Genomic DNA, 18,516 nt, shown 5'->3' with positions numbered 1-18,516 from the left:
TTATATATTTAGAGAAATGATGTGAAAACTTTAAATTTTAAAAAAATTAACCAATCAAAAAATAAAATATAAAATTTGAATTTATTTGTGGAATATAATGTTTCAGATAATATCTAATGTAAAAATGAAATTTATGTACTAACACACATTTATAGATAATAATAATAATAATAAAATAGTAAGACGTGAAATTTTAAAAAATTTAATAAAAGGGAAAACATATTCATTTAAATACAACTAATTTACTACGTTAAATTTGATTAAAGACAAACCGTGAAATCTGTTTTAAAAAGTTACTAAAAACGAAAGCAACCTGTAAAAAATATGATATTTATTTCTTTTTTATAAAAAAAATTTAATTTCCCTTATTCTATGTGAAAATTAAAACTTTTTTCTACGGAATCATAATAATCATTCTTAAATATTTGTTCTATAAAATTTTCATATTATATTTGAACTTATTATCTTTCAGTTTTTAATAATCGAGCACGAATAAATCATATTTTAATTAATGAAAAAAACTTTAATAGTAACGGATGCTTTTAATTATATTTTTGACCATTGATTTAAGAATTAAAATCTACATTCTTCATACTTATATTTATCTATTTCTATTACTCTAAAAGTAAAAAAAAATTATTATTATGTGAAATGTTTCAATTGAAAATATAAAAAGGTGTAAAGTTATTGTTTTAATTTGATTTGAGGGTGTTATTTGTCAAAAATATAATTTAATAGTAGAGTGTGCCAAAATGATTAGATTAGAGGATGCAAGTTACCAAATACCAAAAAAAAAAAACTTTGCTTAATATCTATAAGTATATATAATTATACTAATTTTAACAAGTTATTGATAATGTGTTTATTTGGACATTTGACAAACAACAAAATTTTATTTGCTCAAATTTTTATTTTAAATCTCGCTCTGAAAATTACTCCATTTCAGTATCAATGTAGCAACACCAATAAATAAATGGAGTATTTTATTTTTTAACATCGGTCAACAATTTTTTTAAGAAAATGACATCATCAAGTATATTTCAAACACATTTGAAGATGATATTTTCTTAAAAAAAGAGTTAACCGAAGTTATTTAACCAATTTCTCCTAAATTAAATATACACCTTATAAATTCATTGTGACAAAACATATAGCTTCCTTTCATGGAGCCTATATAGCATACTAATTGAAATCACTTATTGAATAAATCAACTTCTTTTGCATATTAAGAGTTTCTTATGTACAGAAGTTCCATAATATATTTTAGGATTGTTATATTACGGAATATAAAGCCAAATTGAAATTAGAGGTGTAAATGAATCGAATCGAGCTGAATATGAAGCAAACTTTAAAGCTTGAATTTGATTCAAAGCTCCAAAATTTTAGTTTTTTTGCCAGAATTTGTTAGAACCAAGAGTCAAGTTCGACTCGAAATATTCGAATATGTTTGAGAGCTACTTGAAAATAAAGACTTTAGCTATATTTATTTAATATATAATTATATTATGTCAATATTAAAGCACGTGATCAAGTTCCAGTTCAGCTTGAAAATATTCAAACATATTTGCGAGTTACTTGAAAATAAAACTTTTAAATATATTTACTTAATATATAATTATATAATATTAATATTAAAGCACGTGTGCGGCTCACGAATTATCGAATAAACTAATTTGTGCTTGAGTTTGGCTCGAAAAAACTTCGAGCATGTTTGAGTTCAACTCGTAGTCAATAATTTCAAATATAAATCAAATGTTTTATAAGATGACTCGAAAACTCGTGAACTGGCTCAATAATTGACATCCAAATCAAAATATCCTTTATTTTAGTGTTATTGTTGATTTTTATAATAACAAAGAGACTGCAAAATTTTGTTTTTGTTTTTTTGAAAAAAAGACATCACTTGAGTTGATTGATGAATAGGCTTTTCATTAATTAACATAAAGAAAAAGAGGGGATATTGCAACGGAGATTGATTTGGGGTTTTTTTAAAAAAATAATTTAATTTTTAAAATTAATTTCAAAAATAATTTTAAAAAAAAGATTTGCAAGAATACCTCAATCTGTGCTTACGAAGCACGAACGCTGCACGCGTGGAGCAGCGTCCGTGCTTACGAAGCACGGACGATGCTCCACGTCCGCACTCCGTGAGCGACAGAATATATAAAAAAACCGTCGCTAAATTTGAATCGGCCACGGTTGGTTCCAAAACTGTCGCTAAAATTGAATCAGCGACAGTTCATAAACATCGCTAATTTTAGCGACGGTTTAAAAACCGTCGCTGAAATGGAATTAGCGACGGTTTAAAACCCGTCGCTACTTTTAGCGACGGTTTATGTCGAAATTTTGGTATGAATATCAACGGCGTACATTGCACGCTACGGATAATTGTATGAACGGCGTGCATATGCACGCTGCGGATAATAGTATCAACAGCGTGCACATGTACGCCACGGATAATCTTGAACTTTCAACGGCTTGCATCTTTGCAGCGTGCAATGTGCGCTGCGGAAAGAGAATTTGCACACTGCGAAAAGCCATTTTTGTTGTACTGAAGACAGAAAAAAAACTAGACAATAAATTCATTAAGAAATAAGTTTTTCAGAGATGACTGACTTTGGTTTGTTTGGTCAGCAGTAGTTGTAGTTCGCGCGAGCCCAGGAAACAGGGAAGCCCGTCATAAAGCAGTCTTCTACTTCTGGTCGACTGCTGGCGTCGAACATACACAGTTTTACAAATTTGCTTAATGTTGGTCCACAACATCTTGTACATGACATTCGACCACAGAATGATGTTGAGAAAAATGAACAACATTCAATTGAGATATCCTAGTCTTACGACTTCTCCACAGTCCCAGGAAGCACCAATTTTGGTTCCATGATCATTTCAAGATTGGCATCATCAGATGCGCAGCCTCTTTTGGTTGATAAGCCATGAAAAACTTATTTCTTGATGAATTTCTTGTCTGTTTTTTTCTATGTCTTCACTACAACAAAAATGGCTTTTCGCAGCGCGCAAATTCTCTTTCTGCAGCGCACATTCCACGCTGCAAAAATGCAAGCCGTTGAAAGTTCAAGATTATCCGCGGCGTACATGTGAACGCTGTTGATACTATTATATATGCACGCCATTAATACAATTATCTGCGTACGCATAGCGACGGTTTTTAAACCGTCGTTGATTCCATTTCAGCGACGATTTTTAAACCGTCGCTAAAATTAGCGACGATATTCAATTTTAGCGACCGTCGCCGATTCAAATTTAGCGACGATTTTTATATATTCTGTCGCTAAAATATTCTGTCGCTCACAAAGTGCGGACGTGGAGCATTGTCCGTGCTTACGAAGCACGGACGCTACTCCACATGTGCAGCATCCGTGCTTCGTAAGCATGGATTGAGTTATTTTTACGAATATTTTTTTTAAATTATTTTTGAAATTAATTTTAAAAATTAAATTATTTTTTTAAAAAAAACCTTGATTTGGACATCAACGGCCTCTAAGTCTAGGGTCTATATTGCTGCCGTATAAAGACCAAACCCGTAGATTCCTTCAAAAGTCTAAGGGCACCTACACCAATAAAGTGTTCATATCAATGTGTACCACTCATTTGTGTCACATCATATAGGAGTTCAATTCTTTGAACGTCACACATCATTCCATTTTCTTTTTTTTATATTTTAATTTTATTTTTGAATTTCAAAGAAAGAGTGTTCCTCGTTAATTATTACATGTATTTATATATTTAATATATATATATATATATATATTTATTAATTTAATAATTTATTTAAATTGTTAACATAAAGATTATTTATTTGTAAAAATATTTATTTTTAAATTAAAATAAGATGAATGAGTGGACAGCTGGACCTACAAATAATTAATGTTAATGTTAAAATGAATGTGAGAGAATAAATGTGTTAATATAATGTGTATGTGGCATATGGACCCTACATTCTTTGATGAGGTTGTGGGTGTTATAATGATAATGAATACGGATGCCCTAATTGATTTTTCCAAATGTATGTATCATCACACTTTTGTGACTTGTGACAATCAACATTTTAATTTTTTTAATTCTTGATTAAGAAATAATCATGATTTGGTGCATCAATATAAATAATTATATGATATATTTTAAATCTTATATATAAAATTAACGTGAGTAGTATCGATATTTTTTTTATTTTACAGTGAGATGATTGATCAATCATCTTATACAAATACACTGAAAGTAGAATTTTTGATATAACATACACTCATCCATAAATTTATGGGTGTGTTTTATTTTATTTTTCTTTCTCAGCTTTATAATAGAGTATTTTTTGAAGATATATTAGAAAATTGAGTAATAAAACATATCATATATTTTCTTTTGTTTTGATAAGAAATTTTTGTTTTTACCCGGATGGTTATGACATGAAAATTTGTTAGCAAAGGAGCATTTCAAGCAAAAGAAACCTAAATAAGATGGGAGTATCTTTTATACTTTTGGAACTTCGAAAATATGGTCTGAAATTGAAATGAAACATCATGTAAATTTTTAAAAATGCATTATTTTCCATTTAAAAAATAATGAAATTATGTCTGCTTACCTCTCTAATTGGCCAAGGGAAAGAAGGGATAAAAAAAATTTCCACTAAAAAGTTATTAATTGTTTGGCAAAAATTTGTGTGAGACGGTTTCACGGGTCTTATTTTGTGAGACGGATCTTTTATTTGGGTCATCCATGAAAAAATATTACTTTTTATACTAAGAGTATTACTTTTTATTGTGAATATCGGTAGAATTGACCGGTCTCATAGATAAAGATTCATGAGATCATCTCACAAGAGATAACTCTTTTCTTTTTTCCTTCTTTGGTAATATTTTTTTTTTACTTTATTTCTTTCCCTGCCTACCTAACTAACTTTTCTTTGGATGACCTAACTGGCTTCACAAATAAGGTGTGTAAAAGTGACCTTTTCTTTTAAGCCATAAAAGTGAGTCTTTTGCACTCACGGGCATAAGAGGAAATTGTTTATCCCACTTGCAGTAATTTGAGATAATAAACCCGAAAATAAAAAATAAACTGGACACCGAGATTTACGTGGAAAATCTCTAAAAATTATTAAGGTAAAAACCACGGGCAAGATGAAAAGATTTCCACTATAATATTTATGGTGTACAACCCACTCACTGTGTTTCCAAAGAAAACACACACTCTCTTAATACAGGAGAACAAACACGTCACAAATATTATAGAACTAAGCAGTCAAATTCTATAGGATGAGAGAAAACTCGAAGAAGGGATGATTTCAGAATGAAGAGGGGATCTCTATTTATATAGCCTCCTGTCAATGTGAAAACATGTTTCATATTAAATGAAACACGTTCCCAACCAATTCTCCCCAACCTTTATCAATTTTTGTTGACCAATTAATGCTCATGCCGACATTTCTCCCATTTGGAGATTTGATTAAGAATAAAACGCATCTTCACACATCCTTTCAATCTTGTCATTTCCTGCTGCTTACGTTTCTGCTAGGCCACTTGAGGATCTACACAAATCAAACTTATCAGTGTTCACTGATTTGGTCAGAAAATCAGCTATGTTATATTTTGTATGGATCTTCTGCATATCCACCCTTCCTTCTTCTACTACTTCTCGAACAAAGTGAAATTGAGCTCCAATGTGTTTAGTCCGGGAATGAAAGGCTGGATTTCTTGTGATGTGCAAGGCAATCTGACTGTCACAAAACAAAGAAACCTTCTCTTATTTTTCCCCGATCTCCTCCAATAACTTTTTAATCCATATTGCCTCCTTGCAAGCTTGAGTAGCTGCCATATATTCTGCCTCTTTTGTAGATAATGCCACAACTGTTTGCAGTTTTGAAACTCAGCTTACTGCTCCCCCTGCAAGTGTAAACACATAACCAGTAGTAGATTTTCTCTTATCAGGACCACCTGCATAATCTGAATCGACATAGTCCCTGAGTGTAAAATCTAATCCTCCATAACATAATGCAGCATTCGAGGTACCCTTAATGTATCTAAGGATCCTCTTAACAATGCTCCAATGCTCTCGTCCAGGAATTTGTCATATACCGACTAACTGCTCCCACTGCTTGAGCAATGTCCGGTCTTGTACAGATCATGGCGAACATCAAACTTCCCACTGCTGATGCATATGGTACTCGAGACATCTCCATCCTCTCTGTTTCACTGTTAGGACACATCTCGGATGATAACTTGAAGTTAACAGGAAGAGGGGTCGAAATTGGCTTATTATCTTGCATGTTGAAGCGTTGCAAGATTTTCTTCTAATAATTTTTCTGGGAAAGCCAAATCTTTCTGTTACTTCTGTCTCAGTGAACTTGCATCCCTAGAATCTTGTTTGTTGGTCCCAAGTCCTTCATATCAAATTTCCTAGCTAACTGTGCCTTCAATCCTTGGACCTGATCTTTGTTGGGGCCTGCTACCAACATGTCGTCCACATACAACAACAAAATGATATAATCATCACAAGACATCTTGAAATACGTATAAGGGTCTGCACTCAGTCTGTTGTATCTAAGGCTCATGATATAGGAATCAAATCTCTTGTACCAACACCTCGGTGCCTGTTTGAGACCGTACAGAGCTTTGTTCAACCTGCAAACCAAGTTCTCTTTGCCTTTTTTCGCAAGATCTTCTGGCTGGAGCATATATATTTCTTCTTCAAGATCTCCATGAAGAAATGCTATTTTCACATCTAGTTGTTTTAGATGTAGGTCAAAACACTACTCTACTATTGTAAGCCGAACCACAGGTAAAAATATTTCATTGAAGTCAATGCCTTCTTTCTGAGCATACTCTATTATCACTAATCTAGCACGATACTGCTCCACTTGGTTATTGTCATCACGCTTGATCTTATAGACCCATCTGTTTCCAATGACTTTTCTTTCTCGTGGTAGTGTAACAAGATCTCAAGTTTTATTCTTGTCTAATGCCTCCAATTCTTTATGCATTGCTATCATCCACAGGGATACATCCGAGCTTTGAGTAGCATCGTGGAAACTCGATGGCTCACCATCCTCTGATAATAGACAATATGCAATATTGCTTTCACTGACATAATCTGAAAGCCAACCTGGTGGTCTTCTGTCTCGAGTTGACTGCCTCACATTGGAAACCTCAGACTCAACATGTTCTTTTTCTTCGTACTCTGGTATTGCTTCACAAGAATTTTGACCTTCGTCCGTTTTATTTTCCACCTGAAAAATAGTAGTTTCTGAATTCGGTGTGCCTTTGTCTCCCTTTACTTTATCTTCCTCAAAGATAACATCTCTGCTGATGACAAGCTTGTGAACAGTAGGATCCCACAAGCGAAACCCCTTGACTCCATCAGCATAACCCAAGAAGATACATTTTCTGGATTTCGAATCCAACTTCGATCTTTCTTGCTCATTGTACATAACGTACACAAGACTTCCAAATGTATGCAAATGAGAATAATATGTCGGCTTCCCGGTCCACATCTACATCGGATTGTTCAGATCAATCGCTACTGAAGGAGAACGATTGATAATATAACAAGCGGTTTTGACTGCTTCCGCCCAAAATGAGTTTTTTAGACCTGCTGTCCTCAACATAGCTCTTGTTCTGTCCAACAAAGTTCTGTTCATCCGCTCCGCCACTCCATTCTGTTGAGGTGTGTAATCCGTTGTAAACTGTCTTTTGATGCCTTCATGTTGACAATATGCATCAAATTCATCACTGTTATATTCGCATCCATTGTCAGTCCTCAGACACTTGATTTTCTTTTCAGAATCAAGTTCAACCCGCGCTTTGAAATCTTTGAAGATCTGGAAAACATCTGATTTCTTCTTGATTGGATACACCCAACATTTCCTAGAAAAATCATCAATGAACGAGACAAAGTATCTCGCTCCTCCTAGGGATACAACCGGTGCTTGCCAAACATCCGAATGAATCAGCTCCAATATACTTTTGCTTCTGGCAGTAGAAGAGCCAAACTTTATTCTGTGTTGTTTACTGGTAACACAATGCTCACAAAAGGGAAGTGACACTTTTGTAAGTCCTGGCAGCAGCTTCTGTTCTGAGAGAATTTTCAACCCTCGTTCTGACATATGCTCGAGCTTTCTATGCCATAACACCGTTAATTCTTCTCCTTAACCAATTGATGTAACAGTTCTGCCTCTTTGCGTGTTTCTCCCAAAAGTACATACAGATTTGCAGCAACTTTTTCCGCCTTCATAACCACAAGCGCACCCTTCACAATTTTCATGATCTCGTTTTCGATACGTGTTTTGTACCCGATGTTATCCAATTGTCCCAAGGGCAAAAGATTCTTCGTCAGTTCTTTCACATGTCGTATCTCCTGTCTGGTACGAATGGTGCCATCAAACATTTTTATTTTTATAGTACCGACCCCAGCAATTTTCAAGGCATGATCATTTCACATGAATACAGATCTTCCTGAGACTGGTTCATAATGATCAAACCATTCTCTCCGAGACGTCATGTGCCACGTCGCTCCTGAATCCATAATCTATGTGTCACAAAATTTGTGCCTGCCTTCTGCAACAGTTGCTGCTTCGCTGAATAATATTTCATCACCGCCTGAAGTACTGGCCACATTTCCTTGAGAACTTTTATCGATACTCGTATACTCTTTCTTGAAGGGCCATTTACCGCCACATTTAAAGCATTAAATATTTTTTTTCTTACTTCTCGACTTTGATCTACCTCGTCTTTGGCTCCCACTGGAGTCATGGTCCATAAATCTTCCTCTTATCATCGGCAAAGCCTCTGTCTGCTTCGAAGTTACCAACCTATCTTCTTTATTCTTGCGCCGGCTTTCTTCTCCGAGAAGCACAATTAAGACATCGTCGAATATTAGAAAGCCCATAAGAATATTGTTGGTAATGTTGATGATAAGTTGATCATATGAATCTAGTAGACTTTGAAGTAGAAGCTCTGCACGTTCATTTTCCCCTATTTTATGCCCCATGGAAGTGAGTTGGACAAATAGAGTATTTAGTATGTTGGTATGGTCGGTCATCTTTGTTAGAGTATCCCAGATAACTTTGGCTGTTTTTATTTCAGAGATACTTGACAGTACTTCGTCTGCTATAACCAAGTGTAAATTGGCAACAGCATTGTCATTCATCTTATTCCACGTTCCATAGTCCGTAATTTCCACTAGTCTATCTCCAATAGCCGTCAAGCAATTCTCCTTTCTTAAAACTGCTTGTATCTTTATTTTCCACAGCATAAAATTACTTTCGTTGAACTTTGTTATCTCGTACATGTCCGTCATTATGTCTACAACAATTTTGTACACTGGACAAAATAATCTAGCCTTAATAAAAAAAATATCAAAAAATCTTTTCTGATGTGGAAGATCAGTCTAGACTGCAACCACAGAGCATACTCAGAATTTTAAGAAATTTTAAACCAAGGCTCTGATACCACTTGTTGGTCCCACTTGCGGTAATTTGAGATAATAAACCCGAAAATAAAGAATAAACTGGATACCGAGATTTACGTGAAAACCCCTAAAAATTATTAGGGTAAAAACCACGGGCAAGATGGAAAGATTTTTATTATAATATTTTATGGTTTACAACCCACTCACTGTATTTCCAAATAGAACACACTCTCTCCTAATACAAGAGAACAAACACCTTACAAATATTATAGAACTAAGCACTCAAATGCTATAGGATGAGAGAAAACTCGAAGAAGAGATGATTTATAATGAAGAGGAGATCTATTTATAGAGCCTCCTATCAGTGTGAAAATGCGTTTCATTTCCCCAACCAATTCTCCCCAACCTTTATCAATTTTTGTTGACCAATTAATGCTCCTGCCGACAAAAATGACTTTCATACAAATATAAGTTTCGAAAAACCAATCAAGTTGCTCATATATTTGCTATGCATCTGCTTCTATGTTTGACGATTCATAAGTTGCAACCCTTGTCTTTTAATCGGGTAGCTCCAATTCTTCCTTGAATTCTGTTGTCATCTTCAAGAAGTCCTTCAAGTGCAGTTGCTTCCATTCCTGTGATGAGGATAGGAATTGAGGTCATAACAATCATTCAAGTCTTGAGCAGATAATCATCATACAAAAAGTTTCTTTTGTGAATCATTCAAGTCTTGAGCAGATAATCATCATACAAAAAGTTTCTTTTGTGATACAACAAATTTTTTTAAATGTGTGTCGGAAGTGAAATTTGTTGGGATATCAGGGAAATAAACGATGTAACATCGCAGCTAAACATCATAACTAATATAAAAAATTGAATAAGATGGACACTAATAATTCTTTTTGTTTTGGTGTGATTTTGGAACGAAGAATGAATGAGTTTTTATAACTGAAATTTAGATAAAAAAAAAAAAAAATACATAATTGCATACATAATCAAACATAACAATTTTTGACTAACTCAACACGTGTTTAAAATTAAAATATTATGTGCTTTGGATTCAAATTTGGCTTGCTTGGAATTCAAACTTAGCTTGATTACTCAGCAAAATTCCTATTTGTGTCTGAAAGAAATACAAAGAGTTACCTCAAAATCCCACTCGCCATAGAGGTTTGGATCCGTTTTATTTTGCCAAACATATGTTTCCACTTGCAGCTTCTCAGAGCTATCCTGCAAATTCAAGAAATCAGCAAAGTTTAGAATACATACACATGTAACACGTTATAAGTTGAGCAGCCAAAGAACATTTAGATCAAGTTCCTAACTTTTTTTTGGCAACCAAAAGCCGTTCTATATGTAAGTGCCATAAATTGCAGTATGCGATAGCTGCATAGATATGCACATAACTATAGTATAGCAAGCTGAAACTTCTCCCCCGAGGCACGAGCCTATTCTCTTCCTTCTTCTACTATTGAACTTGTCAGAATGTAAAGGTCCCAAGTCAGGGAGAAAAGAAAATTAATGTCTTTCGGTCGCAAAAGCTTGAAAGCTCAAGCCATCGAATTAACCAAGATGATAAAGATCCCAGACAAGGGGACTTACATTCAAGAGAACATCAACAGTCTTCCTCTCATATTCAGCATCCTCAAATGTATCCAAAATATAAAGTTCAGGTGGGGTGATGCCAATGAGTACCTGTAACCAATTTGCAGTCATTAGAAAATGCAGGAACACCTGAAGACCAGGTATTACAAAATATGCTACAACAAAGAAAGTTAGTTCCAAAGATTGAATATGTAATACGCAACAACACACCTTCCCGACAACTTTCTTGTTTTCGACAGGAATGATTGCAGGGTAAACCCGCTCCTTGATGCTAAACCTATGGCTATTCAAAATACAGACAACGAAATAAAAATGACAGAATTATGCAAGTTAACATCAAGAAACAATTCAATCATCCAGAAGAGAGAGACAAAATTTCTGAATTTTTCCTTCACTTTCATCATCACAACATAATAATTATTCAAAATTTCTAATAGGATATAATATAAATCATGCATCAGAAGCTGATGAGTTGATCACCATCCACTAAATCTCCACAAAAAACACAAACAACCCAGATCAGAAAAACAAAAGCAATAGCTAACTACGAGAAATAGGCACACGGCCGACAGATGTGTGTGTATATGTTTGCAGTAAGATATTGACAGAGACTGACTAGTTGGGTAGGATAGCAGGGTGAGAAGGAGGGACGCGACTCAATAGCGCGGATACGACGTCGTCCGAGATGAGGCTACCGTAGACGAAGACGTTGGTCATGGATGACAACGACGACAAGAGTTCTGGGCCTCCTGCAAATTCGGAGCTCTCCTATTAAAATTAATTATGTGTTTGCTTTTATAAAATAAACTCTCACACATATATAAAATATAAAATTAACACACACACGTGAAAATTGACTCTAAAACTAGATATATTAACCTTGTATTTAGATCGATGAATTTCATATAAATATCAGTATCAGACTTAAAACTGAAATATGTATTTAAGTATTGAGTTAGCTTAAATAATAAGATGATATAAATTATAAGGCAAAAACTTGTGTGAGACAGTCTCATAGATCGTATTCAGGGGTGGAGCCAGGATATTGATTCAGTATAGGCAACAATATATTATAATTAATAAAGCAAAAAAAAAAAAGAGCAATGATTAATCGAAAATTAAAAATAATGAGTCATAAAGTTTGAACACAAGTTACGCACAGCCAGTAGCATTGATAATTGATGGGAAAACGTCAGAAAAATGACGAACAACAGCGTGTACAAAATCCGAAATCAAAACAAAATATGATATAAAATATAAAATATACGTTCGAAAAATAAGCATGAATTCATTATCGATTGGAAAAAGCATAAAATTATAAAACAATTGAATGATCGACAAATATTGAATGAAAAAACGAACCTAAAATTTGGTAACATTTTGGATTTTTTAGAGATTATGAAAGATGAAACAGTAATTAAAATGAATTAGAATGATTGTTAATCAAAGTATATGACGTTCGTGACTCGAGAAGAGAAAACACATACAGAAGGCTATAAAGTGTATATTTGGATACTAATAACATGTAAAAAATTGAGTCTAAAAAATTTAAGAAAATTTGAATCAGTACAGACAGCTAAACATATAATAATAACACATAAAAATTAAAAATTTAGATATATATATATATATATATATATATACATATATAAAAAATAGGCCCTGTGTAGGCATCGGCCCACACTGGGCCTATGCTGGCGTCGTATTTTGTGAGACTGGTATCTTATTTGGGTCATACATGAAAAAATATTACTTTTTATACTAAGAGTATTAATTTTTATTGTGAATATCGGTAGGGTTGATCTGTCTCACAGATAAAGACTCGTGAGATCGTCTCACAAGAGACCTACTCAAATTACAAATAGATCAAATAATAATTTATAACTTTAATTTTATATAAATCAATTAATGTTTTTTTGATCAACTTTATGCATAAACTTGTTTAAGGACCCATTTGCATCACAACGTAGAAATTTTAATAGATTTGCTAATTCCATATTCAGACCACAAATCCCAAAATTGGTCAGCCCAAACTCTCAATGGCTAGCAAAACGCCACGTCAGCGTACAGTTCACTCACCTTCTCAACTACATATAACGACCAATGAATTCCGTCTGCTTCGAAATCCCAACAAATCCAACGAAATGATCCATAGCATCACCATTATTTTTTCTCGTACCACAGCAAACCTTTTTCTTCCCTCTGCAAAACCCACTTCTCAAGCCAAATCGCCCAAAAGATTCACAAGATGTATTTCAGAAATAAATGATGTTAATAATATTATAACATTTAACATGATACGCAATCCAATAATTCAATACACAAAATTTTACGTAAATAAATCAAAACACAAATAATTATGTCTAAGTGAACTGTAGAAGTTTGTGCTTCGGAATGTCCAGAAGAAACTGATTTATTACGAGAAAGATGAAAACTGAATTTGGTTACAACTACTTGCACTATTTATAGGTTTGCGTTTATACCTAGAAGCGTTAATACGCTTACTGATACTAATATACTAATATGTTCAACATCCCCCCTTCAAGGTTGCAACCATACTGACAAAGCAACCTTGAGAGAAAAGAAAGAAAACAATCATAAAACAAACAGTACATTAACTATCATTTCTAGATTGATGAAGATCACGCACACCAATTTTGGATATCAAGTAAGAATGTTGTGGACTTCCCAGTGCTTTAGTAAAGATGTCACCTAGTTGCTTGGTGGTAGGAATATGTGCAGTGACTATTGTCCCATCTTTAACCTTTTCACGCACCAAATGACAATCAATTTCAATATGCTTTGTGCGTTCGTGATACATTGGATTCGCCGCAATGTGTATAGCAGCCGTGTTGTCACAATAAAGGGTAGTTGGAGCTGATAAGTTCATACCCATATCTGCTAATAATCCAGAAATCCACACAACCTCACAGGTAGTTAAAGCCATTGAGCGATACTCGGCTTCTGCCGAAGACCTGGAAACGGTGTGTTGCTTCTTGGTCTTCCAAGATAACAAAGAGTCTCCTAATTTAACACAATATCATGTGAGAGAACGACGTGTCATCGGGCATGAAGCCCAATCTGAATCACAATAAGCAGAAAGAGATGAGAATGCATTCACTGATAACATGACACCTAAACCAGGTGATTTCTTGAGGTATCTGACTATACGAATGGCTGCATCCATATGTGACTGCTTCGGAGCGTGCATAAATTGAGTTAAATGTTGCACCGCATAGCAAATATCCGGTCTTGTAATTGTCAGATATAACAGTCGGCCTACTAAACGTTTATATACACTTGCATCCTCCAACAAGATATCTTTAGAGTTGTCATTACCAGATTTATGCATTATAATATCCAATTCATGACTTGTGAACTTCTTATTCTGCTCCATTGGGGTATCATACGGCCGAGCACCTGCTACCCCTGTTTCCGTAATTAGTTCCAGTGCATACTTTCGTTGATTTAAATAAATTCCTTCCTTGGATCTTGCAACTTCAATCCCCAAAAAATATCTCAAATTGCTAAGATCTTTAATTTGCAGCTTGGAGTGTAAAAAATACTGAAGGTCTTGAATTGCCTTTGAACTACTTCCAGTGATGATGATATCATCTACGTAGACAAGAAGAAGAGTGATACAGCTTGGTTCATTTTTGACAAACAATGAATAATCATACTGAGATTGACGGAAGCCTGCTTCAAACATAATAGCCCCAAACTTAGCATTCCATTGTCGAGAAGCTTGTCGTAATCCATACAATGACTTCCTTAATTTGCAAACTTTGTGCTTTCCTTGCACTTTGTATCCTTCTGGGAGAGTCATATATATATCTTCATCTAAGTTCCCTTGTAAGAATGCATTAGTGACATCCATCTGTAACAATGGCAAACGATTGACGGCTGCCACTTTTAAGAAACATCTAATAGTCACAATCTTTGCCGTTGGAGAATATGTGTCATGAAAATCGATTCCTGGCTGCTGGGTATAGCCCTTAGCCACAAGTCTTGCTTTGAATCGATCCACTGTCCCATCAGACTTAAATTTAATTTTATACACCCACCTACATCCAATTGGTTTGACATCTAATGACAAGTCAACCACATCCCAAGTATGATTTTTTTCTAATGCTGCCAATTCCAAGTCCATAGCATCTTTCCACCTTGGATCTGTAATAGCCTCATGATAAGAGTTTGGCTCTGTAACGGAAGACATAGCAGCAAGATAGTCTTGGTACGATGGAGAAAAATTAGCATATGTCAAGTACCTAGATATGGGGTAAGAACAAACGGTTGAATTGGCTTTGGGCAGTTGTGAACAAGAAAAATCCTTTAACCAAATAGGAGGAATAGTTGTCCTTGAAGACCTTTGTAATGGTGGAGCAGGAGAAGCCTCAGAATGAATGATAGGAGCTGAAGCAACAGCTTCAGGATTGACAGAAGTAAAATCATCTTCCACGAAAGGAGTAGTGCAAGGAAAAATTGGAGCTTGTGAATGTTCAGTCAAAAAAGGGAATATATTTTCATGAAATATCACATCCTTAGAAACAAACACTCGTTTTGTCTGCAAGTCCAGAACTTTATACCCCTTTTGTACATTCGAATAACCCAAGAAGGCACAACGTGCAGCTCTAGGAGCAAACTTGTGTCCTACTGGTAGAATAGACACATAACATAAGCATCCAAATGTCCGTAGATGCTCAAATGCAGGGGGCTTATGAAAAAGGATTTCAAATGGTGTTTTATGGTTCAAAGTAGGGGTAGGAGTTCGGTTGATAAGATAAACCGCTGTCAACACACACACTCCCCAGTATTTCAATGGAATGGAGGACTGAAATTTCAATGATCTAGCCACATCGAGAATGTGTCTATGTTTTCTCTCGACCACTCCATTTTGCTGAGGAGTGTATGGACAAGAGCTTTGGTGCACTATCCCAAGAGATTGAAAAAGGCTCTTGCAGCTAGAGTTGAAGAAATCTGTTGCATTATCAGTTCTAATGATTTTAACCTTGGTCGAAAATTGAGTGTCAACCATAGCAAGAAAAAACCGAATCATCCCAAATGTATCTAGTTTAGAATGCATAAGGAACACCCATGTCCCTCTAGAGAATTCATCTACAATTGTCAAGAAATATTTTTCTCCATTATATGTGGGAGAGTTGAATGGTCCCCATATATCCATGTGCACTAATTCAAATACCCGATAAGTTTTAGTGTGATTTTCAGATGGTAAACTTAGCCTAGATTGCTTTGACATAGGACAATGTGGCAAGGCATCAACATTAGATATAAATGGCAGTAGCTTCATTCTAAGAAAAGACATATGACCCAATCGTTTATGCCAGTCATGCAAACTAACAGAAGATTGAGCAATAAAAAGCTTGTCTACTGTCAAAGTATTACATCTTGTTTCAAAAGGGAAAAAACCTAGTTTCTGTGTTGGTAGGCAATTTGGAGCAAAATGATATAGTCCACCCTCTTCTCTACCAATCCCCATTATCCTCCCAGTCTTGAGGTCCTGAAACAAACAAAAGCATGGATAAAATGTGACAAAACAGTGGTGATGCTTGGTGAATTTGGAAATGGACAAGAGATTGAATCTGAAATTGGGAATATAAAGCACATTGTCGAGTGTAAGGACATTGGTTATAGGTACTTGTCCTATCCTGCTTATGTTAGCTTGACTACCATTCGGCATTCTCACAGATTTGGTGGAATCTGCTATGAACTTTGAATTTTGCAACAAAGAAATATCTCCAACCATGTGCTCATTTGCTCCTGTATCCACAATCCAAGCACGAGAGACAAGAGGTAAATGTGAGTTGTTACCTGCCATGTTCACCACTGGCTGTGTGTTTGATTGAAGACTCGAACTCTGAAGATTCGAATTTCCAAGCAACTTCAGGATTTCTGCATATTGTGCAGCTGTAAACACTTGGGCACCAATTGGTGTGCTTGATTGTGGTGTTTCAGCAAATCCTTTCTCCACTAAATTTACTTCCTTCTGCACATTTTTTTGATTTTTGAAGGTCTTTGCCAAACTTCTTATTGTAAGGCTTCCCTTGTTGAGGCTTATACAACTTATGCCCCGGTGGATAACCATTGAGACGAAAGCAGTAATCTATCGTGTGTCCAGTCCAGTAACAATAGTCACACTTCATATCTCGTTTGGACTCTGTATTCTTATCCTTATTTTGTATAGAATAAAACACTGATGTCTGAGTTTCATTTGAAGTAAGGGATCGATGCGATTCCTCCTGTGACATCATGGAAAACGCCTACCCAACAGAGGGTAAAGGATTCATCATAAGTATTTGGCTCCTAATGTGGGCATAGCTTTCATTCAGTCCCATCAAAAACTGAAGTAAGCGTTGTTGTTGATCATGCTCAACATATTGCCTCGCCGTAGCACATTCACAAGATGGCAGAGTGACCAGTGACGCATATTCATCCCACAAATGTTTCAATTTGCAATAATAAGCCGAGACAGTGTTATTACCTTGTACCAACCGACCTATATCACAATGTAATGCAAAAATTCTGGAACCATTCACTTTATCAAATTGATCCTTAAGATCTATCCACACAACCGAGGCCTCGGTGGCATACACTATCCCGCCAAAAATCTCCTTCGATACTGAATTCATAATCCAGGACAACACTAAAGCATTGCAACGTTCCCACTGTTGCAACATGAGGTTTCCTGTCACTGGTCGCCTACATGTACCATCAATGAACGCTACTTTGTTCTTCGCACGCAACGCAATTAGCATAGCCCTACTCCAAATGCCGTAATTCTCAACTCCAGTTAACTGCTCATTAATTAAATTCAAACCTGGAGTGTCCGAAGCATGAATTGTCATCGGATCGTTGAAATTGTTAGGATTTGCCATGACTTTATGATCGGAGCAGAGAAATCAGAATGAATCCTCAATTGCAGCTCAGAAAGCCAACGCGATCTATGGAAATCACCAGTCACGCGAAAGTCAGCTGGATCTCTAGCTCAAACTCCTTCGCTCTGATACCATGTAGAAGTTTGTGCTTCGGAATGTCCAGAAGAAACTGATTTATTACGAGAAAGATGAAAACTGAATTTGGTTACAACTACTTGCACTATTTATAGGTTTGCGTTTATACCTAGAAGCGTTAATACGCTTACTGATACTAATATACTAATATGTTCAACATGAACAGACTTGTGCGTTGTATCGGGACAAAATAACTAAAAAATACTTATAGTTTACACAAAAACCTAGTTCTCTTAATACATCAAAAGATCAAAGTGTATACAAAATAACCTATAAGCAAAATAATCAACTATGAATTCAAACTGTGTGAAGCATAAATATTCAAAATTACGGTTTATTTTTTTTTTAAAAAAAAAATCAGATATAATGATGCAGCTTGAATCAGTTCATTCGATTAAAGCGTGTTTTTAAGTTGGATCGCACCCTACAACTTATATTCCAGCTCCTAGGAAGCCTGACAACA

The 18,516-nt window shown here is 35.1% G+C and overlaps 2 protein-coding genes across 4 annotated transcripts; both read right to left on the bottom strand.

Annotated features, from left to right (window-relative positions):
* Nucleotides 1-4,956: 4,956 nt before the first annotated feature.
* LOC142542986 (AIG2-like protein D) lies at nucleotides 4,957-11,840 on the bottom strand. Of its 3 annotated transcripts, none has more exons than XR_012819611.1 (6): nucleotides 11,642-11,840; nucleotides 11,236-11,308; nucleotides 11,023-11,115; nucleotides 10,567-10,650; nucleotides 9,873-10,055; nucleotides 4,957-5,019 (listed from the first exon to the last, which is right to left on the bottom strand). XR_012819611.1 is itself a non-coding variant. In XM_075649935.1 (5 exons), exons 1-5 carry the CDS (start codon nucleotides 11,740-11,742, stop codon nucleotides 9,978-9,980), a joined length of 429 nt encoding a protein of 142 aa, XP_075506050.1. In that variant the 5' UTR covers nucleotides 11,743-11,840; the 3' UTR covers nucleotides 9,603-9,977. The 3 variants fall into 3 exon arrangements, 1 of the variants encoding a protein (XP_075506050.1); XR_012819610.1 differs by lacking the exon at nucleotides 4,957-5,019 and adding an exon at nucleotides 5,184-5,397 and having other exon boundaries at nucleotides 9,827-10,055; XM_075649935.1 differs by lacking the exon at nucleotides 4,957-5,019 and having other exon boundaries at nucleotides 9,603-10,055.
* Nucleotides 11,841-17,303: 5,463 nt separating this feature from the next.
* Nucleotides 17,304-17,918, bottom strand: LOC142541797 (uncharacterized). Its single transcript, XM_075648258.1, has one exon. It carries the CDS (start codon nucleotides 17,916-17,918, stop codon nucleotides 17,304-17,306), a length of 615 nt encoding a protein of 204 aa, XP_075504373.1.
* Nucleotides 17,919-18,516: the final 598 nt, after the last annotated feature.

The sequence above is a fragment of the Primulina tabacum genome, chromosome 4 (assembly GCF_025594145.1).
Source record: "Primulina tabacum isolate GXHZ01 chromosome 4, ASM2559414v2, whole genome shotgun sequence".
In the NCBI taxonomy this organism is placed as follows: domain Eukaryota; kingdom Viridiplantae; phylum Streptophyta; class Magnoliopsida; order Lamiales; family Gesneriaceae; genus Primulina; species Primulina tabacum.
Note: the sequence above shows the minus strand (reverse complement) of the source record. Positions and strands in the feature narration are given on the sequence as shown.

Excerpts from the sequence above, each read along its gene's own strand:
- LOC142542986 (XM_075649935.1), bottom strand. The coding sequence starts at position 11,742 with ATGACCAACGTCTTCGTCTACGGTAGCCTCATCTCGGACGACGTCGTA. Across the intron at positions 11,309-11,641 it reads CCTGCTATCCTACCCAACTA|CCATAGGTTTAGCATCAAGG; the intron begins GTCAGTCTCTGT and ends TATTTTGAATAG. Across the intron at positions 11,116-11,235 it reads ACAAGAAAGTTGTCGGGAAG|GTACTCATTGGCATCACCCC; the intron begins GTGTGTTGTTGC and ends AATTGGTTACAG.
- LOC142541797 (XM_075648258.1), bottom strand. The coding sequence starts at position 17,918 with ATGGCAAATCCTAACAATTTCAACGATCCGATGACAATTCATGCTTCG.